This window comes from Balaenoptera ricei, chromosome 3 (assembly GCF_028023285.1).
Source record: "Balaenoptera ricei isolate mBalRic1 chromosome 3, mBalRic1.hap2, whole genome shotgun sequence".
Classification (NCBI taxonomy): Eukaryota; Metazoa; Chordata; class Mammalia; order Artiodactyla; family Balaenopteridae; genus Balaenoptera; species Balaenoptera ricei.
This window is the reverse complement of record NC_082641.1, coordinates 154,601,029-154,622,184: the sequence shown is the minus strand read 5'-3', so window position 1 is coordinate 154,622,184 and position 21,156 is coordinate 154,601,029. Positions and strand designations below refer to the sequence as shown.

Sequence of the window (21,156 nt, the reverse complement as noted above, 5' to 3'; positions counted from 1 at the left end):
ACTAAATAATCCTCAAATAATGCTATACTGACCATAAAGACTGAGAAAAAGAAGAAAATATCCTAAATAGAAGAGTTTAGAAGCACAAATTTTCCTTAAGAGTTAGGAGCGGTTTGGGAACGTGCCATATCAGCTCTACCTCCTGAAGAGCTGGAAACTGAGATCAGCCACAAGACCAATCAACCATGCCCATGTGACAGAGCCCCAGTAAAGCCTCTGGACACCAAGGTGCGGATTAACCAAGATGGCGGAGTAGAAGGACGTGCTGTCACTCCCTCTTGCGAGAGCACCAGAATCACAACTGACTGCTGGACCATCATTGACAGGAAGACCCTGGACTTCACCAAGGAGGATACCCCACGTCCAAGGACAGAGGAGAAGCCACAGTGAGACGGTAGGAGGGGCGCAAGCAGAGTAAAATCAAACCCCGTAACTGCTGGGTGGGTGACTCACAGACTGGCGAACACTTATACCACAGAAGTCCACCCACTGGAGTAAAGGTTCTGAGCCCCACGTCAGGCTTCCCAACCTGGGGGTCAGGCAACGGGAGGAGGAATTCCTAGAGAATCAGACTTTGAAGCCTAGTGGGAATTGGATTGCAGGACTTTGACGGGACTGGGGGAAACAGAGACCCCACTCTTGGAGGGCACACACAAAGTAATGTGTGCATCAGGACCCAGGGGAAGGAGCAGTGAGCCTGGGGGAGACTGAACCAGACCTACCTGCTGGTGTTGGGGGGTCTCCTGCAGAGGCGAGTGGTGGCTCTGTTTCACCGTGGGGATAAGGACACTGGCAGCAGAGGTTCTGGGAAGTTCTCCTTGGCGTGAGCCCTCCCAGAGTCTGCCATTAACCCCACCAAAGAGCACGGGTAGGCTCCAGTGTTGGGTTGCCTCAGGCAAAACAGCCAACAGGGAGGGAACCCAGCCCCACCCATCAACAGTCAAGTGGATTAAGGTTTTACTGAGCTCTGACCGCCACAGCAACAGGGAGGGAACCCAGCCCCACCCATCAACAGTCAAGTGGATTAAGGTTTTACTGAGCTCTGACCGCCACAGCAACAGTCAGCTCTACCCACCACCAGAGCCTCCCATCAAGCCTCTTAGATAGCCTCAACCACCAGAGGGCAGACAACAGAAGCAAGAAAAACTATAATCCTGCAGCCTGTGGACCAAAAACCACAGTTACAGAAAGATAGAGAAGATGAAAAGGCAGAGGGCTATGTACCAGATGAAGGAACAAGAAAAAACCCCAGAAAAACAACTAAATGAAGTGGAGATAGGCAACCTTCCAGAAAAAGAATTCAGAATAATGATAGTGAAGATGATCCAGGACCTTGGAATAAGAATGGAGGCAAAGATTGAGAAGATGCAAGAAATGATTAACAAAGACCTAGAAGAATTAAAGAACAAACAAACAGAGATGACCAATACAATAACTGAAATGAAAACTACACTAGAAGGAATCAATAGCAGAATAACTGAGGCAGAAGAACGGATAAGTGACCTGGAAGACAGAATGATGGAATTCACTGCTGCGGAACAGACTAAAGAAAAAAGAATGAAAAGAAATGAAGACAGCCTAAGAGACCTCTGGGACAACATTAAACGCAACAACATTCGCATTATAGGGGTCCCAGAAGGAGAAGAGAGAGAGAAAGGACCAGAGAAAATATTTGAAGAGATTATAGTCGAAAACTTCCCTAACATGGGAAAGGAAATAGCCACCCAAGTCCAGGAAGCGCAGAGAGTCCCATACAGGATAAACCCAAGGAGAAACACGCCGAGACACATAGTAATCAAAGTGGCAAAAATTAAAGACAAAGAAAAATTATTGAAAGCAGCAAGGGAAAAACGACAAATAACATACAAGGGAACTCCCATAAGGTTAACAGCTGATTTCTCAGCAGAAACTCTGCAAGCCAGAAGGGAGTGGCATGATATACTTAAAGTGATGAAAGGGAAGAACCTACAACCAAGATTACTCTACCCGGCAAGGATCTCATTTAGATTTGATGGAGAAATCAAAAGCTTTACAGACAAGCAAAAGCTAAGAGAATTCAGCACCACCAAACCAGCTCTACAACAAATGCTAAAGGAACTTCTCTAAGTGGGAAACACAAGAGAAGAAAAGGACCTACAAAAACAAACCCAAAACAATTAAGAAAATGGTCATAGGAACATACATATCGATAATTACCTTAAACGTGAATGGATTAAATGCCCCAACCAAAAGACATAGACTGGCTGAATGGATACAAAAACAAGACCCATATATATGCTGTCTACAAGAGACCCACTTTAGACCTAGGGACACATACAGACTGAAAGTGATGGGATGGAAAAAGATATTCCATGCAAATGGAAATCAAAAGAAAGCTGGAGTAGCTATACTCATATCAGATAAAATAGACTTTAAATTAAAAAATGTTACAAGAGACAAGGAAGGACACTACATAATGATCCAGGGATCAATCCAAGAAGAAGATATAACAATTATAAATATATATGCACCCAACATAGGAGCACCTCAATACATAAGGCAACTGCTAACAGCTATAAAAGAGGAAATCGACAGTAACACAATAATAGTGGGGGACTTTAACACCTCACTTACACCAATGGACAGATCATCCAAAATGAAAATAAATAAGGAAACAGAAGCTTTAAATGACACAATAGACCAGATAGATTTAATTGATATATATCGGACATTCCATCCAAAAACAGCAGATTACACATTCTTCTCAAGTGCGCACGGAACATTCTCCAAGATAGATCACATCTTGGGTCACAAATCAAGCCTCAGTAAATTTAAGAAAATTGAAATCATATCAAGCATCTTTTCTGACCCCAACGCTATGAGATTAGAAATGAATTACAGGGAAAAAAACGTAAAAAGGACAAACACATGGAGGCTAAACAATACGTTACTAAATAACCAAGAGATCACTGAAGAAATCAAAGAGGAAATCAAAAAATACCTAGAGACAAATGACAATGAAAACACGACGACCCAAAACCTATGGGATGCAGCAAAAGCAGTTCTAAGAGGGAAGTTTATAGCTATACAAGCCTACCTAAAGAAACAAGAAAAAGCTCAAGTAAACAATCTAACCTTACACTTAAAGAAACTAGAGAAAGAAGAACAAACAAAACCCAAAGTTAGCAGAAGGAAAGAAATCATAAAGATCAGAGCAGAAATAAATGAAATAGAAACAAAGAAAACAATAGCAAAGATCAATAAAACTAAAAGTTGGTTCTTTGAGAAGATAAACAAAATTGATAAGCCATTAGCCAGACTCATCAAGAAAAAGAGGGAGAGGACTCAAATCAATAAAATCAGAAATGAAAAAGGAGAAGTTACAACAGACACTGCAGAAATACAAAGCATCCTAAGAGACTACTACAAGCAACTTTATGCCAATAAAATGGACAACCTGGAAGAAATGGACAAATTCTTAGAGAGGTATAACCTTCCAAGACTGAACCAGGAAGAAATAGAAAATATGAACAGACCAATCACAAGTAATGAAATTGAAACTGTGATTAAAAATCTTCCAACAAACAAAAGTCCAGGACCAGATGGCTTCACAGGTGAATTCTATCAAACATTTAGAGAAGAGCTAACACCCATCCTTCTCAAACTCTTCCAAAAAATTGCAGAGGAAGGAACACTCCCAAACTCATTCTATGAGGCCACCATCACCCTGATACCAAAACCAGACAAAGACACTACAAAAAAAGAAAATTACAGACCAATATCACTGATGAATATAGATGCAAAAATCCTCAACAAAATACTAGCAAACAGAATCCAACAACACATTAAAAGGATCATACACCACGATCAAGTGGGATTTATCCCAGAGATGCAAGGATTCTTCAATATACGCAAATCAATCAATGTGATACACCATATTAACAAATTGAAGAATAAAAACCATATGATCATCTCAATAGATGCAGAAAAAGCTTTTGACAAAATTCAACACCCATTTCTGATAAAAACTCTCCAGAAAGTGGGCATAGAGGGAACCTACCTCAACATAATAAAGGCCATATATGACAAACCCACAGCAAACATCATTCTCAATGGTGAAAAACTGAAAGCATTTCCTCTAAGATCAGGAACGAGACAAGGATGTCCACTCTCACCACTATTATTCAACATAGTTTTGGAAGTCCTAGCCACGGCAATCAGAGAAGAAAAAGAAATAAAAGGAATACAAATTGGAAAAGAAGAAGTAAAACTGTCACTGTTTGCGGATGACATGATACTATACATAGAGAATCCTAAAACTGCCACCAGAAAACTGCTAGAGCTAATTAATGAATATGGTAAAGTTGCAGGATACAAAATTAATGCACAGAAATCTCTTGCATTCCTATACACTAATGATGAAAAATCTGAAAGAGAAATTATGGAAACACTCCCATTTACCATTGCAACAAAAAGAATAAAATACCTAGGAATAAACCTACCTAGGGAGACAAAAGACCTGTATGCAGAAAACTATAAGACACTGATGAAAGAAATTAAAGATGATACCAACAGATGGAGAGATATACCATGTTCTTGGATTGGAAGAATCAACATTGTGAAAATGAGTATACTACCCAAAGCAATCTACAGATTCAATGCAATCTCTATCAAATTACCAATGGCCTTTTTTACGGAGCTAGAACAAATCATCTTAAAATTTGTATGGAGACACAAAAGACCCCGAATAGGCAAAGCAGTCTTGAGGCAAAAAAATGGAGCTGGAGGAATCAGACTCCCTGACTTCAGACTATACTACAAAGCTACAGTAATCAAGACAATATGGTACTGGCACAAAAACAGAAACATAGATCAATGGAACAAGATAGAAAGCCCAGAGATTAACCCACGCACCTATGGTCAACTAATCTATGACAAAGGAGGCAAAGATATACAATGGAGAAAAGACAGTCTCTTCAATAAGTGGTGCTGGGAAAACTGGACAGCTACATGTAAAAGAATGAAATTAGAATACTCCCTAACACCATACACAAAAATAAACTCAAAATGGATTAGAGACCTAAATATAAGACTGGACACTATAAAACTCTTAGAGGAAAACATAGGAAGAACACTCTTTGACATAAATCACAGCAAGATCTTTTTTGATCCACCTCCTAGAGTAATGGAAATAAAAACAAAAATAAACAAGTGGGACCTAATGAAACTTCAAAGCTTTTGCACAGCAAAGGAAACCATAAACAAGACGAAAAGACAACCCTCAGAATGGGAGAAAATATTTGCAAATGAATCAACGGACAAAGGATTAATCTCCAAAATATATAAACAGCTCATTCAGCTCAATATCAAAGAAACAAACACCCCAATCCAAAAATGGGCAGAAGACCTAAATAGACATTTCTCCAAAGAAGACATACAGATGGCCACGAAGCACATGAAAAGATGCTCAACATCACTAATTATTAGAGAAATGCAAATCAAAACTACAATGAGGTATCACCTCACTCCTGTTAGAATGGGCATCATCAGAAAATCTACAAACAACAAATGCTGGAGAGGGTGTGGTGAAAAGGGAACCCTCTTGCACTGTTGGTGGGAATGTAAATTGATACAGCCACTATGGAGAACAATATGGAGGTTCCTTCAAAAACTAAAAATAGAATTACCATATGACCCAGCAATCCCACTACTGGGCATATACCCAGAGAAAACCGTAATTCAAAAAGACACATGCACCCGAATGTTCATTGCAGCACTATTTACAATAGCCAGGTCATGGAAGCAACCTAAATGCCCATCAACAGACGAATGGATAAAGAAGTTGTGGTACATATATACAATGGAATATTACTCAGCCATAAAAAGGAACGAAATTGAGTCATTTGTTGAGACGTGGATGGATCTAGAGACTGTCATACAGAGTGAAGTAAGTCAGAAAGAGAAAAACAAATATCGTATATTAATGCATGTATGCGGAACCTAGAAAAATGGTACAGATGAGCCAGTTTGCAGGGCAGAAGTTGAGACACAGATGTAGAGAATGGACATATGGACACCAAGGGGGGAAAACTGCGGTGGGGTGGGGATGGTGGTGTGCTGAATTGGGCGATTGGGATTGACATGTATACACTGATGTGTATAAAACTGATGCCTAATAAGAACCTGCAGTATAAAAAAACAAACAAAACAACTAATACTAAACTTTCATTGGGTTATTTGTATGGAAACATGTTAATATAAATGTTTCAGACATTACATGAAATTTCTAAAAATCTTATATTTGTATTTGTATGGAAATATGTATGGAAATATGTTAATATAAATGTTTCAGACATTACATGAAAAAAAAAAAAAAAAAAAAAAGAGTTAGGAGCATAAGGCTTTTGCAGTCAATCCCACGTGAGAACGAACGAGTGTGTCTTCTTGGGTAACTACCTCTCTAAGCCTTGGTTTCCTAATCAGTAAGATGGAGAAAGCAAACCAGTGCCACTGTACTGCGTACAGATTAAACCAAAAAAATGTATAGAATGTTTAGCCTGTTGTTCGACACAAAAAGAAATTAATAATACTAGCTGAGGGAAAAAAAGTTATAGATCAACTTCTCCTCTACACAATACATGGTTACAACAAACCAAATTGGACCCTTTTAGACAAAATATCTCACTTTTCTATCTATACTATAAAGTGGTCCATAAATAGCAAACACACTAAATTAGCACAAGTGGTTTTTTTTTTTTTCTTTTAATGCTGCATTCCAGTCTTATCCTACCGTAATTTTCAGAAGCAGTTTTTTTCCTGACACTTGGGAGACAAATGCGTGCACAGCCTAGTATAGGGCAGTGGAGTGCACAGCTTACCAGCACAGGTTCTGGAACCAAATGGCTTGTGTAAAAATCAAACTCTGCCTCTTACTAACTGTGCTTCCTGAGCACCACTGTGTTACCTCAGCTTCCTTATCCATAAATTGGGTTGAGAATATACCTACCTTAGTAGGTTATAAAATGCTTATAATAAGTACTCAAGTGTCAGCTATTTTATTATAATCATTTTATCACAGTTTGAAATGGAATTTCAAGTTCTCTAGACAGATGATTGAGCTACTGAATAGATTTAGAGACTTTAAGTTTCACGCTACTTCTAACTGACCAGATAACTAAATAAGCTAATCACTTCTATACATCTGTTCCAAAGAAAGTAAAATTTGTTGCAAAATCACCTATCGGGGACTTAAAGATGATGTCTACATATGAAGGTAAAGCACTTCACTCAAGAAATCAGACTCAAATAAACCCTGGGTGATGGACCTAGAACATCTGCACATTCTTTGTACCTAAGAAGAGAAAGAGACCATTCACATAAATCAACAAGTTTCTGGTTAACAGGAAAGAAGTCGAGAAAAAACAGCTTTGAAGCACCATCCACACAGTGACAAAGCAACAATAAAAAACCAGGGGGCCTTCCCCGGCGGTCCAGTGGTTAAGACGCCGCGCTCCCACTGCAGGGGGCGCGGGTTCAATCCCTGGTCGGGGAGCTAGGATCCCGCATGCCGTGTGGCACGGCCAAAAAAATAAAAAATAAAAAACAAAACAAAACAAAACAAAAACCAGGGACAGGGCTTCCAGAGCACATGAGGGCTCGCTGCACACAGGGTGGCACGTGGGTCAAACCGGTGAACAGGAGTCAGTTAAAGAGTAGAGCAGGCTGGTCAGTGCTAGTCCCGGGCAAAGCTGCCGACCACAGAGTGAAAGTGTGAGCACCCAGAGCCAGAGCAGCAGGGTCCCACTGTGGGATCACTGCACGCAAAGGGTAAATCTTTCGGCAAAGACCTCTGCCTGAAGACCAGCCGCTCTCTTTTTCAGCTCCTCCCCTTGAGCCTCTTTCGAATTTAGCTCCTCCTTCAGTTGCCCTACCTGTCACGACACTGTTATTCTTTTTCACTCATGTGTCAACTTAGGTCTTCTTATTATCTGCTTTTGAGCCAGAGCAGTAACTGGAAATAACAATAACTCATATAACACAATCAAATCTGTTCCCCTAATTTCCTCTTCAAAGGACCCTACATGGGCTCACTATTTTCACAGGGTAATGGACTGAAATGTGCTAATCAGCAAATGGGAAGCAGAGATGATATTTTATTTTGTTCTCAAGTTAGAATGATAAATCAAAACTAACAGAAAGTTGGATATGTGAATTTTTAAGTTCTAAAAGTTACATGAAACTGGCCGTAGTCATTGATAACAGATTCTTAAAATAACAGAGGAATATTCTACTGACTTATATGCAGGTATGGGTATCACAGAAAGAAGCCAGAAACTGTATCATTTAAGGAACAGTTTTCACTTCTGAGAAATTAGGGAACTAACACAATTGGGATATGGGGGGCAGGGGGAGGGGGAGGAACACTTATTTTCTAGCTAATATTTTATAATTGAAATTATGATCTTTAAAACACCACAGACCTGATAAACTGATAACTGTAATAAACTAAGTCCTCCAATTTGCCTAAAATAGTTCATAGGATCAAAATAAATGCCTTTGGCTCTAAAGAAGGAATACTGTGACTGAGGTTATAATACAGACTGATATGTCTCAGCGATGCCTATCCTACTGTACATACACCCCAAGTGCACGTGGGAAACAATAAACCTGATACACATGGGTCTTCTCCAAGGGAGAGCGCAGAGGGCTTTCCTTTAGGGAACTGTGTTTGAAGGGAAAACACGATTTTATTTAAGCCATTTCAGGAAAAAAAAGGGGAGGTGGATTCAGTCTCTTAGGCTGAATTTGACTTCTAAATTTGTTCACAACACATAGAGAACGCGATGTTTCATATAGTGAGAAAAACTCATCTGGATGTAATCCTACTAATCGCCTCAGAAGTACTGGTAGACATGAAATGTTAAACTGTGATAATACACGCTTAGCCTCATACAAGTAATTTTCTTTAAAGTGAAATCTGAAATAACTATACAACATCAGTAATTCTGACTTTAATTCTGGGAAAGTTCTATCTGAAAGAATTACGGTACAAGTATTCTTCCCTGAAGCCTGATAAAACAGCGTGAGGTCCATCATCATTAAAGAAGTAGGAACATGCATCAATTTTTCAAACCCCATTTAAAAATTACGGTATCACACACCATGACCTTGTTTTTCATAAATTTAGAATGGCTCCGATAGACCTCCATTTGCCTCATTTCTTCCTCTCGTTCTTCAGTACTCAAAGCCCCGTTCGATTTCAGCATCTGAATCTCCTCTTCCAAGTCTTGGAGCCCACGCTCCATAGAGGAAATTTCTGAATCCTGAGGACAAAGGAAGATTTAGACATTAAAGTATTCGCAAAAAGTCAGAGAGGTTGCACAAGTCTGTCTTTACAGATGTGAAGTTTAATAAAGATAAACAAATATGTAGAAATATTGCAACTGGTGCCTTGCTTCTAAAATATATCCTTCATGGCCATATGGTGGAGAGGAGGAGGACTGAGATCTATAGTATGATTTTTCCTCTATCCTTTCCTCCGCACCCTTTTGATTAAAATTGAGAGTATTAACTAAAGAAGTAGAAGCAATGGAAAACTAGTTAAAGTTTCTAAGTACTTTATGGTCAACAAACTTCTAGTGAAAACATCTGTAATATTAACAGTAAAACCTTTTCTAGCTATAATATTTTATCGTTTTACCTGACCCCCCTAAAAGGCTTATTTCTGCCCCCAAAGGAGTGGGGAAAAGAGTAAGGTTTCAAAGATTTACACAATAATGCGTATAACCCTTATCTACAATAATAAAGATCTGATAACGTCCCACTGCAGAAAAACAAAGGGATGAATAATTACGTTAACAGTTACACTTTATCACACAGTGGTCCCACCTTTTCCACAGTTTTACTTTCCGTGGTTCTGCTTTCTGTGGTTTCAGTTACCTGAGGTCAACTGCGGTCAGAAAATATCAAATGGAAAATTCCAGAAAAAACAATTCAGAAGTTTTAAACTGTGCACCGCTGTTCCAATCAACATGATGAGCTCTCACACCATCCCATTCTGTCCCACCGGAACGTGAATCATCCCTTTGTCCAGTGTACCCGCGCCCGTTAGGCACTCACGGCAGCCACCTCGGTTATCAGATGGACAGTCCTGGCATCACAGTGCTTGTGTTCAAGTGACCATTTTTACGTGACAGTATTTTATTTAATACCGTCCCCAAAGCACAAGAGTAGTATGCTGGCAATTCAGATTTGACAAAGAGAAGCCGTAAGGTGCTTCTTTTAAGTGAAGAGGTGGAAGTTCTCACTAAGAGAAAAACTCACATGCTGAGGTTGCTAAGATCTACAGTCAGAATGAATCTTCCAGCAGTGAAATTGGGATGAAGGAAAAAGAAATTCGTGCCAGTTTTGCTGTTGCACCTCAAACTGCAAAAGTTACGGCTACAGTGCATGACAAGTGCTTAGTTTAGATGAAGAAGGCATTAGATTTGTGCAGTAAGATACTGAGAGAGAGAGAGAGAGAGAGAATGAGACCTATTCACATAACTTCCATCACAGCATACTGTTATAACTGTTCTATTTTACTATTAATTACTGTTGCTAATCCCTTACACACTGTGTCTAATTTATAAAATTAATCATAGGTATGTATAGGAAAAAACATAGTATATATAGGCTTTGGTACCATCTGTGGTTTCAGGCATCCACTGAGGGTCGTGGAACCTATCCCCTGCAGATAAGAGGAGGCTACTTACTGCATTAGTAATCTTACTTATTCGCTATACTTCACCATGCATTGCAAATATCTCATAATGATTTCTAAAAAGAAACGTCACTGTCCTTGTAAATCAGCATCACCACGAATATCACCTCCTAGTACAACATCCGTCTATACTCATTTTCTTGGTTTTGTCTGTCACAGTATCCAGTTTATCCCCAGATTACTTTAGATGTCATCAATTACAGAAAAACTCCTACAAAGAATAGATACTTTTACATCTATAGTTGCATATGCTTATTCACCTAAGAAGTAAAGACCTTAAAGAGCATAAATTCAGTATAGCTTTATTTTATTTGGAAGTTTAGAGAAACCATTCCTTTAGGAAGAAATTTTGAGACTGACTTCCTCTTTTCACATTACCTCAAGCCCGTCTTGACTGACCTTCCTTGTTATCTGAGAGTATGCCGGTAAGAGTTAAAGGATTTATCATGAGACACTTACAGCTAGCTATTTTTAGGTTCGGGGGAGAGGCAAGGGCTGTACTCCTCTGACTTGCATTGCATTACCTTTAAAAATAACACAACGAAAATTTTCTTTTACAAATCTATTCAAATGAAACTTACATTTGGTTCAAAATTAAACATATTAAATTAACACAATCAGAGACACTCTAAACCTAAACCAGGATTTTGATTTACTTGGTTTAAAACTATCCCGGCCCATGAAGAATAAACAAATAAACGGCTTCAAATGCACTATCTGAAAATCCCAACACAGACAGAGAGGCAGCTCTTGACCAAATCAGACACTCACTATCAAATCATGCACCATAAAATCTGCACCTAAAAAGGGACCATAACTGCAGCTCTGAAAGCCATGAGGCAGAAAAAGAACCTGCCAGGCTACTTTCTGGGATGAGGTCAGAAAATTAACGCCAGATATGTTGGACTAGTTGTAGCACCGACCAGTACTCAGGCTGGGTTTATTTGAGGACAGCCCCTTCCAAGGAGGTTTCTTACTCCTAGAATGTATAATAACTAAATAAATAAATTCTTTATCATCTTACTACTCTATACTTCCCCAGCCCTGGGTCTCCCATCATTAATCAACCAACCCCACTGAGTCCACTGAAATCCTCTTTTCCTTGTTAAATTTCCCAAATGCTCAACTTTTTTTCAAAAGTTGTCTCCCTGCTCTAAGTAAACCCAGGCTTTCCCGAAGGATATAATTTCCCCCAACGCTCTCCACTGAAGTTCACTAATCCACCAGCATCACAGAGTGGCAGGGAGAAGTGTGGGCATCCTCCAGGTTCCTCCATGCTGCTCCCATTTAAAGCTCACACTCCTCTTCACTCTCCCTCCGCACGGCTGCCATCTAGGGGCTTCCCCGTCACTCCCGCCCGCTGAAGAAGTCTTCAGCACCCGGCTGACAATAGATCTCTCCTTCAAATGCCACTCTTGCCATAATCCTAGGATTTCAATGTCCAAATTCCTTGACATCCGTAATGCCAACGCCCTCATCCTCCGGTCCATTTTAGCTATCCAGTTTACAAGACCACATCACCCAGGCCTCTCCTCCCAGGCCTGACACACCGTCACTCACATTAACTGCTGCTCTTGTACCTCACAGAGTCCTCCACCTCCCTAACTTCTACATTTTCTCCCAACCTGTCCATCCATTCTGAATTCTCTTCCTTCCTATCCAGGCTACATTCCTGGACTCATCATCCCAACTACTCCTTCACCTCCACCCTCAATTCACTTGCATCCCAGTAATTCTGCCATATCTACCCAGCAAAACTCTAACCCTACAGCAGTCCAGTAATTCCTCCCTGCTCCTCCACTGCTAAAGGGAAAAGAAGAAGTTAGAGAAGGGAGAAGGAAGCAGAGGGAAGAAAGTGGGAGAAAGGAGGAGGGAGAGGAGGAGGAGAGAGAAAAGAATATTACGTCACCTTGAAGACAGCTGGGCTCTTTTATTGTCCACCATCACCTCCTTTCCCATTTCCCCCAAAGACCAGTCTAGGTCTTCATGATCCTCTCAAGCTCATGCCACACTCTCAGCATCTCAGCTATTGCATCTGCAATTTCAACATAACATCCACCTGACCCCACTCGGCCACCAGAATCTCAGTCTCTTGCTTCTTAGCAGAATGGCTGGAGGCTAACACAACTTAAAATAGATCTATTGCCAGTTAAAACCAGTACACTTCCCTGTGCCATCAAAAGGCAAGCAAAATAATTCTGTGAACACAGGTACACTCGTGTGTTTTTAGGTTCCAACAGGGATCAGGAAATAACATGTACCAATAAACTTGTGGGAAATGTGAATATGTAATTACACCTTTCTAGAGGCTGTTTACAAGATTATGTTCAAGACTATGAATTGTCTAACTATAAAGAACCCAGAATCCACTAATTTGGTATTTGTTTGGTAAACCCTTTCCCCAGTGAGAATAAAGATGTATACAACAATAAAAACAAAGTTTTAAGAGGAAATCTTCTAAATTAAGAGAACCATTCTGATAACTGTACTTGAGAAGCATCTATTTACATAAAACTATTTATATACCAAAAACTAAAGACTCTTGCCACATCAACAAATATTAAATGAAGGCACATGATGCAAAACACCGTGTCAAATTTTTTAGGGGATACAAAGAAGTTAAAAAAAGAGACAGAGAGGGCAGGAGGGGGAGAGGGAGGGGTCCCTATCTGTAAGAGTCTTCTAGCTCTTGCAAGAAGGAATATGTTGTTAATAAAAATAATAATAGCATAGCAGCTAACACTGACTGAATGTTTACTATGTGCCAGGTCCTGTTTAAAGTGTTTTACTTGTTTTAACTAATTTAAACCACAAAAGAACCCATGGGATAGGTACTATTGTTATCACCATTTATCAATAAAGAAATTAAGGTATGGAGAGGTTAGGTTACTTGTTCTATGTCATACAACTGGTTAAATAAAGCCAGGTTTTGAATCCAGGCAATTTAACACAGAAGGCAAGCGCTTAGTCACCAATCACCATAACGTTCAGCCTAAAGATTTCTAACTACTCAGTAACTTAAAGCAGAAGTTTTCAAAGTATAGTCCGTGAAAGCCTGGGGGTGCCTCCTAGCCCTTTTGAGAAGTCAAAACTATTTTCATAATAATACTATGACTTTATGTGCCTTTTCCACTGTGTTAACACGTGCACTAAAGGTATAAAGGACAGGCAAAAGCGCTCGTGCCTCTGGACAACAGCGCCAAACCGTGCTAGCTGTCAGTGTATTCTTCAGTGCCAGCACTCTCAAGACAAAAAAGAAAAATAAGAAAGAACATTTTTAAAACACTGGCTCACTTAGGAATGTCCCTGGTGACTTTTCATATGCTCAGCCCTTGAGTATGTATCTCTGTACCATGCTGTGTGACGACACAGGAAGGGGCCAGGCCCGGCTGCTGCACCTGGGTGTGACGCTGCTCCCAGGACAGCACTGGGTGCTCTGTGAGCTGCAAGCCCAATCAGGTACTTTTTTCACGGAACCCTATTCTTAACTCGAGAGAAGAACTGACACACAAACTTGGTATTTGGCGGACATTTTCTTAAAAACAAATGAAATGAGTCATTTTAAGAGAATAAGGGGCCCTGATATCAAAAGGTTTGAGAACAGCTGACTCCAAGAAATGCTGGACAAGAGGAAACGAAACTGAAGTTCTTTTAATGTGTCATTTTCATTAAGTCTTACTATTCTCAGTCTACAAAATGAGCGAACTATTATTACATACCACTTTCTTAAACTCACACATTAAAGTGTGAAATGACACATAAGATTCCTTAGGAAGTTCTCACCTTCATTTCAATAACAGTTTGCAGAGCTTTAGTTTTGGCAGAATCGGGGGCATTCTCAAATCTCCGATGCATCTCCTATACAAGAGAAGCAGAAAAGAGAGTACGTGTCCTCCTTTTCACTCTCATTTTTTCAACAGGGGAGTGGAGAGGCAAGGGAGTAGTAGTTACATGCAAAGATGACTACCCCGGCCTTGTAAGACACTCTGATCCACTTTCTGTCTTCCTGACCTTTCCCTGTGGACCAGGGAGCACACAGACTGCATTCAGGCTAAGGGGTACAGGAGGGTCCCCGTCTCTGCACACCTGGTTATACACGGTAAGTCACACAGACCCCAGCCACCACAAGAGGTGAAGCTCCGGCACATCCCCAGGTTGTGTGTCACTCTTCCACAGGACTCCAAGACATATTATCAGAACTCCAAACAATCCAAAAAGGGGGTTAGAAATAGTCCCTTTTTAAAAGGAGAAATCAGGACTTCCCTGGTGGCGCAGTGGTTAGGAATCCGCCTGCCGATGCAGGGGACATGGGTTCGAGCCCTGGTCCGGGAAGATCCCACATGCCGCAGAGCAACTAAGCCCGTGCGCCACAACTAGTGAGCCTGCGCTCTAGAGCCCATGAGCCACAACTACTGAAGCCCGCGCGCCTAGAGCCCGTGCTCCGCAACAAGAAAGGCCACCGTGATGAGAAGCCCGCGCACTGCAACGAAGACCCAACACAGCCAAAAAGAAATAAATTTATTTTAAAAAAAAGAAAAAGGAGGAATCAAAGTAGCCACAGTCCGCACTGCACAAAACAACTGAAAGCATTTGTGTGGACAACCTCCTTTGCATAGCATCCTCGCCCAGAGCAACAACCACCGGGCTACCTACGATGGAAATCTCTCTCCAGAGGGGCTACAATCAGATAAAAAAAGAAGGTAAGACTGCTGAACAAGTTTCCTAAACAGTCTACAGGTAGCAAATGGCAGAAAAACATAGCTATTTTTTTCAATCCAAATGTCAGTGCGTTCAGGATCAGAAAGGAAGGAAGGAGATGGCAGAATATCACAGTTAGGGTCTTCAAGGATCACCCTGAAGTTACCAGACCTCCTCAGGCTATTTTCTTGTCAGATTCTGAGAATGTCTCTGAGTCAGCCAGTACTTCCAGAGTACCCTGGTACAGCCCCTAGCGATGGCAGAGAATACAGATGGATATTTTCCATCTGAACAGTGCTGGTGAAATTCTAGCCCTGCCCTCTGCTCTGCCCATTTGACATGTATATAGATGTTTCCTAGGTCACTCAAACTTATTTCATCCAAAACAAAACTCGTCATTTTCTCCTCTTTAACCTAGCCCCTCCTCTGAAGACTGATGAGTCTTGCCCATCTCCTTAAATGGCATTACCCTCCCGGTGGTTCAAGCCAAACAGCACAGTGTCTCCTTTCATTCCTCCCACATCTTCACTTCCTACCACCTTCTAGAGCAGGTCCTAATTGTTCCAGCTTCAAAAGACTTCTTGAATTTATCATTTCACTCCAGTTCCAGTCTAGTTTCAGCCTAGATTACTACAACAGCCTCGAGTTAAGTTTCCTTTCATTTCCTCTGTCCATTTTAAAGAAAGCAATGGTGTACTCTAGATAAAGCATCAACAAATCACGGCAATAGTCTGTTTTCAATCCTTCAACGAGTTTCCTATTTACTTCTCACCCTCTACAAGGTCAACACAATCTGATCATAACAGACAGAAGACTAGCCCTCCTGTCATAAACTATGTTAAAGTTAGACAAAAATGCATAAAGCAACTGTTTTCAGACGCTGGAAAACAAGCAGCACAGGAGTATGATCCTTGAGAGAAGAGAAACTAACAAGGTTATGGTCCGGACTTGCTATCCAATACGTGATGCAGGGAGAGGAAGACCAAACAGAAAACAGCAGTCCCGCAGAGCTCAGAAGACGGATCAGTGGGTAAGAGTCCCAAAGACAGGAGAAATGTGTAGAGCAGAATGACACAGAGGAAGAAGCTAGCCAGAAAAGCAGCAGTGTCTGATCTGACAGGGGTCCCCTGGAGTCTTTGACCAAATACTAAGCCTGCATGTACAGGGAAAGACTCCACAGTGTCAAAGAACAACTACCAGAGAGCTATGAGTTGAGCAACTACCTGAACGCACATGGGGCTGGGAAGAATTCAAGCTCCAAAGAGCCAGAGTGGAGAGAACATCAGAGGCACTGAGCAGAGACACCAGAAAGGCCACGTCTTAGGAGTAGAGACAGTCTAGCCCTGGAGGGAAGGCTACCTAGACTAGAGCCAACAGAGTGTAAAAGCAAGTCTCGTTAAGGATCGAGTTAATCCACAATTAACCCCTGCAAGATAAAACACTTCATTAAGACAGTAAAATGCAGAACACATTAATCCAGGACAAAATCTGAACACATTAGTTCAGGCCATAATCACCTCTCACCTGCATTAAAACAACAAACTCATCAGTTACCCCCCAGCCTCCAGTCTGTCCACACTGAATCTACTCCCTACACTGTAAACAGGTGATAAATTGGGCACACAGATATTAGGGAAATTTCCAAATGCTTTACAGTGAAACTATTACAATTTCATTTTAAACTCTAGCAAGCATATCACCGATATATAAGGAAAGAAATCCATTTGAATAAAAAAAAAATCCTCTTCTGCTAAGGAGCTAGGGTGCACTTTAAACCATTCGCAGGCATAAAGCTTTCCTGTTAAGAGCTTGTAAAACCTATCAGTCCTAACAGATCTCCATTCAAAGGCCTGCGCATTAAAGCTCATTATGAACACCTCCTGCAGTCAGTGGGCTGACCAACTCCCCTTTCCCAGAGAGCACATCGAGCCTCTGACTCCTGCACCGTTAATAAAGGGAGAGGACTCTGGGAATAAAAAAGAATGTACCATTCAGACAAATGTAAGAAGTCGAATGTGCTAGTGCTTGCTTTATTTCGCTCTTTTTAGCCTGAAAATTTTTCACTCTACACAAATTAAAGAAAGCCCAGAGATTCATACAGGTAGAATTATCTGGATCTTGTTATACTGTCAACTGTGGTACACGGTAGAAAACGTGTTCAGTTCCTCTCACTGATTTAATAAAGAATAATGACTAGAGAAAGAAAACAAACAAGTTAGGAACAAAATTTCTCCGTTGTTAGTAGTTTCTTTCTTTTTAAAAGTAAGTCAACATTTACTTACACAACTGAGAGAAAGGAGCATTTGTGACTGAAAAGTAGTACTTATGTCTGAAATTTCTTTCTTTCAAGTTTCAGGTTTTAGCCTCCAGCACCCTTGGTTCAAGGGTAGACGTCCCTTCAGCAGATTTCAATCCTCCACACAAGTTCTGGGCTTACTGTACTCCACACGGAGAAATGAAGAAGAAACCCTCACTACTCCTCCTGTACCTCAACTCTGCCATTGTCAGACAGCACTGCACTTTGACCCTTTACCATCTCAAGTAACAGCATGCTTCTGAGAAAACATATCTTCCTGTCAAAATGGAAATGAGGTACAAATGACACAACAACAAAAAAAAGATGAGGAAGGATAACCTGAATCAGTAAGTTATGCGATGCAACTGTTCACACTTGCCAAAATCACTAGGAAAGGGAAAACTAACTAGGGACCCTTTTTCTTTTTTAATTCTTCCTACTCTTTGTCCAAAGTTTCTGTTTTTTTCTATATATGTTTATTTCTCTTTTTTTCCCTCTAACCTCCTCTGCTTTTACCTGACAACTGCCAAAGATACAGATGGGCATTCCTCAGACATGTTAGAGCCAAAATTCCTAGCCTAGAACCTAGTTAAAGAATAGGGCTTTTTTTTTTTTTTAAACATCTTTATTGGAGTATAATTGCTTTACAATGGTGTGTTAGTTTCTGCTTTATAACAAAGTGAATCAGCTATACATATACATATATCCCCATATCTGACACTTTTTTTTTAACAACTTTATTGGAGTATAATTGCTTTATAATGGTGTGTTAGTTTCTGCTTTATAACAAAGTGAATCAGTTATACATATACATATGTTCCCATATCTCTTCCCTCTTGCGTCTCCCTCCCTCCCACCCTCCCTATCCCACCTCTCTAGGTGGTCACAAAGCACCGAGCTCATCTCCCTGTGCTATGCGGCTGCTTCCCACTAGCTATCTATTTTACGTTTGGTAGTGTATATATGTCCATGCCACTCTCTCACTTTGTCACAGCTTACCCTTCCCCCTCCCCATATCCTCAAGTCCATTCTCTAGTAGGTCTGTGTCTTTATTCACGTCTTGCCCCTAGGTTCTTCATGACCTTTTTTTTTTTTTCCTTAGATTCCATATATATGTTAGCATACGGTATTTGTTTTTCTCTTTATGACTTACTTCACTCTGTATGGCAGACTCTAGGTCCATCCACCTCACTACAAATAACTCAATTTCATTTCTTTTTATGGCTGAGTAATATTCCACTGTATATATGTGCCACATCTTCTTTAGCCATTCATCTGTTGATGGACACTTAGGTTGCTTCCATGTCCTGGCTATTGTAAATAGAGCTGCAATGAACATTTTGGTACATGACTCTTTTGGAATTATGGTTTCCTCAGGGTATATGCCCAGTAGTGGGATTGCTGGGTTGTATGGTAGTTCTATTTTTAGTTTTTTAAGGAACCTCCATACTGTGCTCCATAGTGGCTGTATCAATTTACATTCCCACCAACAGTGCAAGAGGGTTCCCTTTTCTCCACACCCTCTCCAGCATTTATCGTTTGTAGATTTTTTGATGATGGCCATTCTGACTGGTGTGAGATGATATCTCATTGTAGTTTTGATTTGCATTTCTCTAATGATTAATGATGTTGAGCATTCTTTCATGTGTTTGCTGGCAATCTGTATATCTTCTTTGGAGAAATGTCTACTTAGGTCTTCTGCCCATTTTTGGATTGGGTTGTTTGTTTTTTTGATATTGAGCTGCATGAGCTGCTTGTAAATTTTGGAGATTCATCCTTTGTCAGTTGCTTCATTTGCAAATATTTTCTCCCATTCTGAGGGTTGTCGTCTCATCTTGTTTATGGTTTCCTTTGCTGTGCAAAAGCTTTTAAGTTTCATTAGGTCCCATTTGTTTATTTTTCTTTTAATTTCCATTTCTCTAGGAGCTGGGTCAAAAAGGATCTTGCTGTGATTTATGTTACAGAGTGTTCTGCCTATGTTTTCCTCTAAGAGTTTGATAGTGTCTGGCCTTATATTTAGGTCTTTAATCCATTTTGAGTTTATTTTTGTGTATGGTGTTAGGCAGTGTTCTAATTTCATTCTTTTACATGTACCTGTCCAGTTTTCCCAGCACCACTTACTGAAGAGGCTGTCTTTTCTCCACTGTATATTCTTGCCTCCTTTATCAAAGATAAGGTGACCATATCCATATGTGCGTGGGTTTATCTCTGGGCTTTCTATCCTGTTCCATTGATCTATATCTCTGTTTCTGTGCCAGTACCATACTGTCTTGATTACTGTAGCTTTGTAGTATTGTCTGAAGTCAGGGAGCCTGATTCCTCCAGCTCCGTTTTTCGTTCTCAAGATTGCTTTGGCTATTCGGGGTCTTTTGTGTTTCCATACAAATTGTGAAATTTTTTGTTCTAGTTCTGTGAAAAATGCCAGTGGTAGTTTGATAGGGATTGCATTGAATCTGTAGATTAAGAGTAGGGCTTTTAAACCTCAAACACTGCTGCAAATCTTAACATGAGAGCAGTTGCACTAAACAAGGTTTGTTGACTAAAATATTATACAGACCAAAATTAACATACGTGTAAATGTTTTAAAACAAATTAGTATATTAAATTTTTTTTTTTTTTTTTTTTTGGCCATGTCGTGCATCATGCGGATCTTAGTTCCCCGACCAGGAATCGAACCCGTGGCCCCTGCAGTGGAAGCGCGGAATCCTAACGACTGGACCGCCAGGGAATTCCCAACAAATTAGTATTTTATTCATCACAATAGGATCTACATTTCAAAAAAACAGGAGCACGTATAGAACTGAAATATTTATTCAGCCTATAGACAATGCTTGGTATGCATATGGATAGCCGATCCAAAAATTCCATAGCTAATTCAGGTATGTTCTGCCAACAGACTGAGAACCAAACTTTGGTGTATCACGGAATCACCTGTAAAGCCTGTTAAAACTCCATATGCCTGGCCCCAGGCACTAACCACGTCTTGACTCTAGTTCAGTATGTGTCCAATAGATGTCTTCACGCTTCTATCCATCAAAGGAAAGGCACTCCAGTAAACAATACAAAATCTAACAATAAGTCACGTAACAATGTAATTTCAGTACAAACAGAAAATACAATGCTTAATTTAATTTTTGTTTTTCTTCTTTGGCTTTTATTTGGGGGAATTATTTACCTGCTATCTCCAGAATCATGTTCATAAACAAAATGGAAAACTAATCACAAATGTTCCTGGATATGAATGCCATTTTAATGTTACTGTATTTCATCAAATCTAAGATGCCACTGATTGTAAGGTAAACCACTGTTTAATGTGCTGGAAAGAAAAGAAGGAAATGCCTCCAAATAAACCATGACCCAAGCTTCTATCATTCAGAATTTTTATTTTATACTGATTGCAAGACCCTTTTTTACTTATTTA

At 40.2% G+C, this 21,156-nt stretch overlaps 1 protein-coding gene across 1 annotated transcript in view; it reads right to left on the bottom strand.

The window, feature by feature from the left end:
- LOC132363422 (ELKS/Rab6-interacting/CAST family member 1-like) overlaps nt 1-21,156 on the bottom strand; it is a 120,209-nt gene that overhangs the window by 60,329 nt on the left and 38,724 nt on the right. Inside the window, 1 exon segment of the mRNA XM_059919124.1 lies at nt 9,141-9,302. Within this exon segment, the coding sequence (XP_059775107.1) occupies nt 9,141-9,302 (162 nt within the window).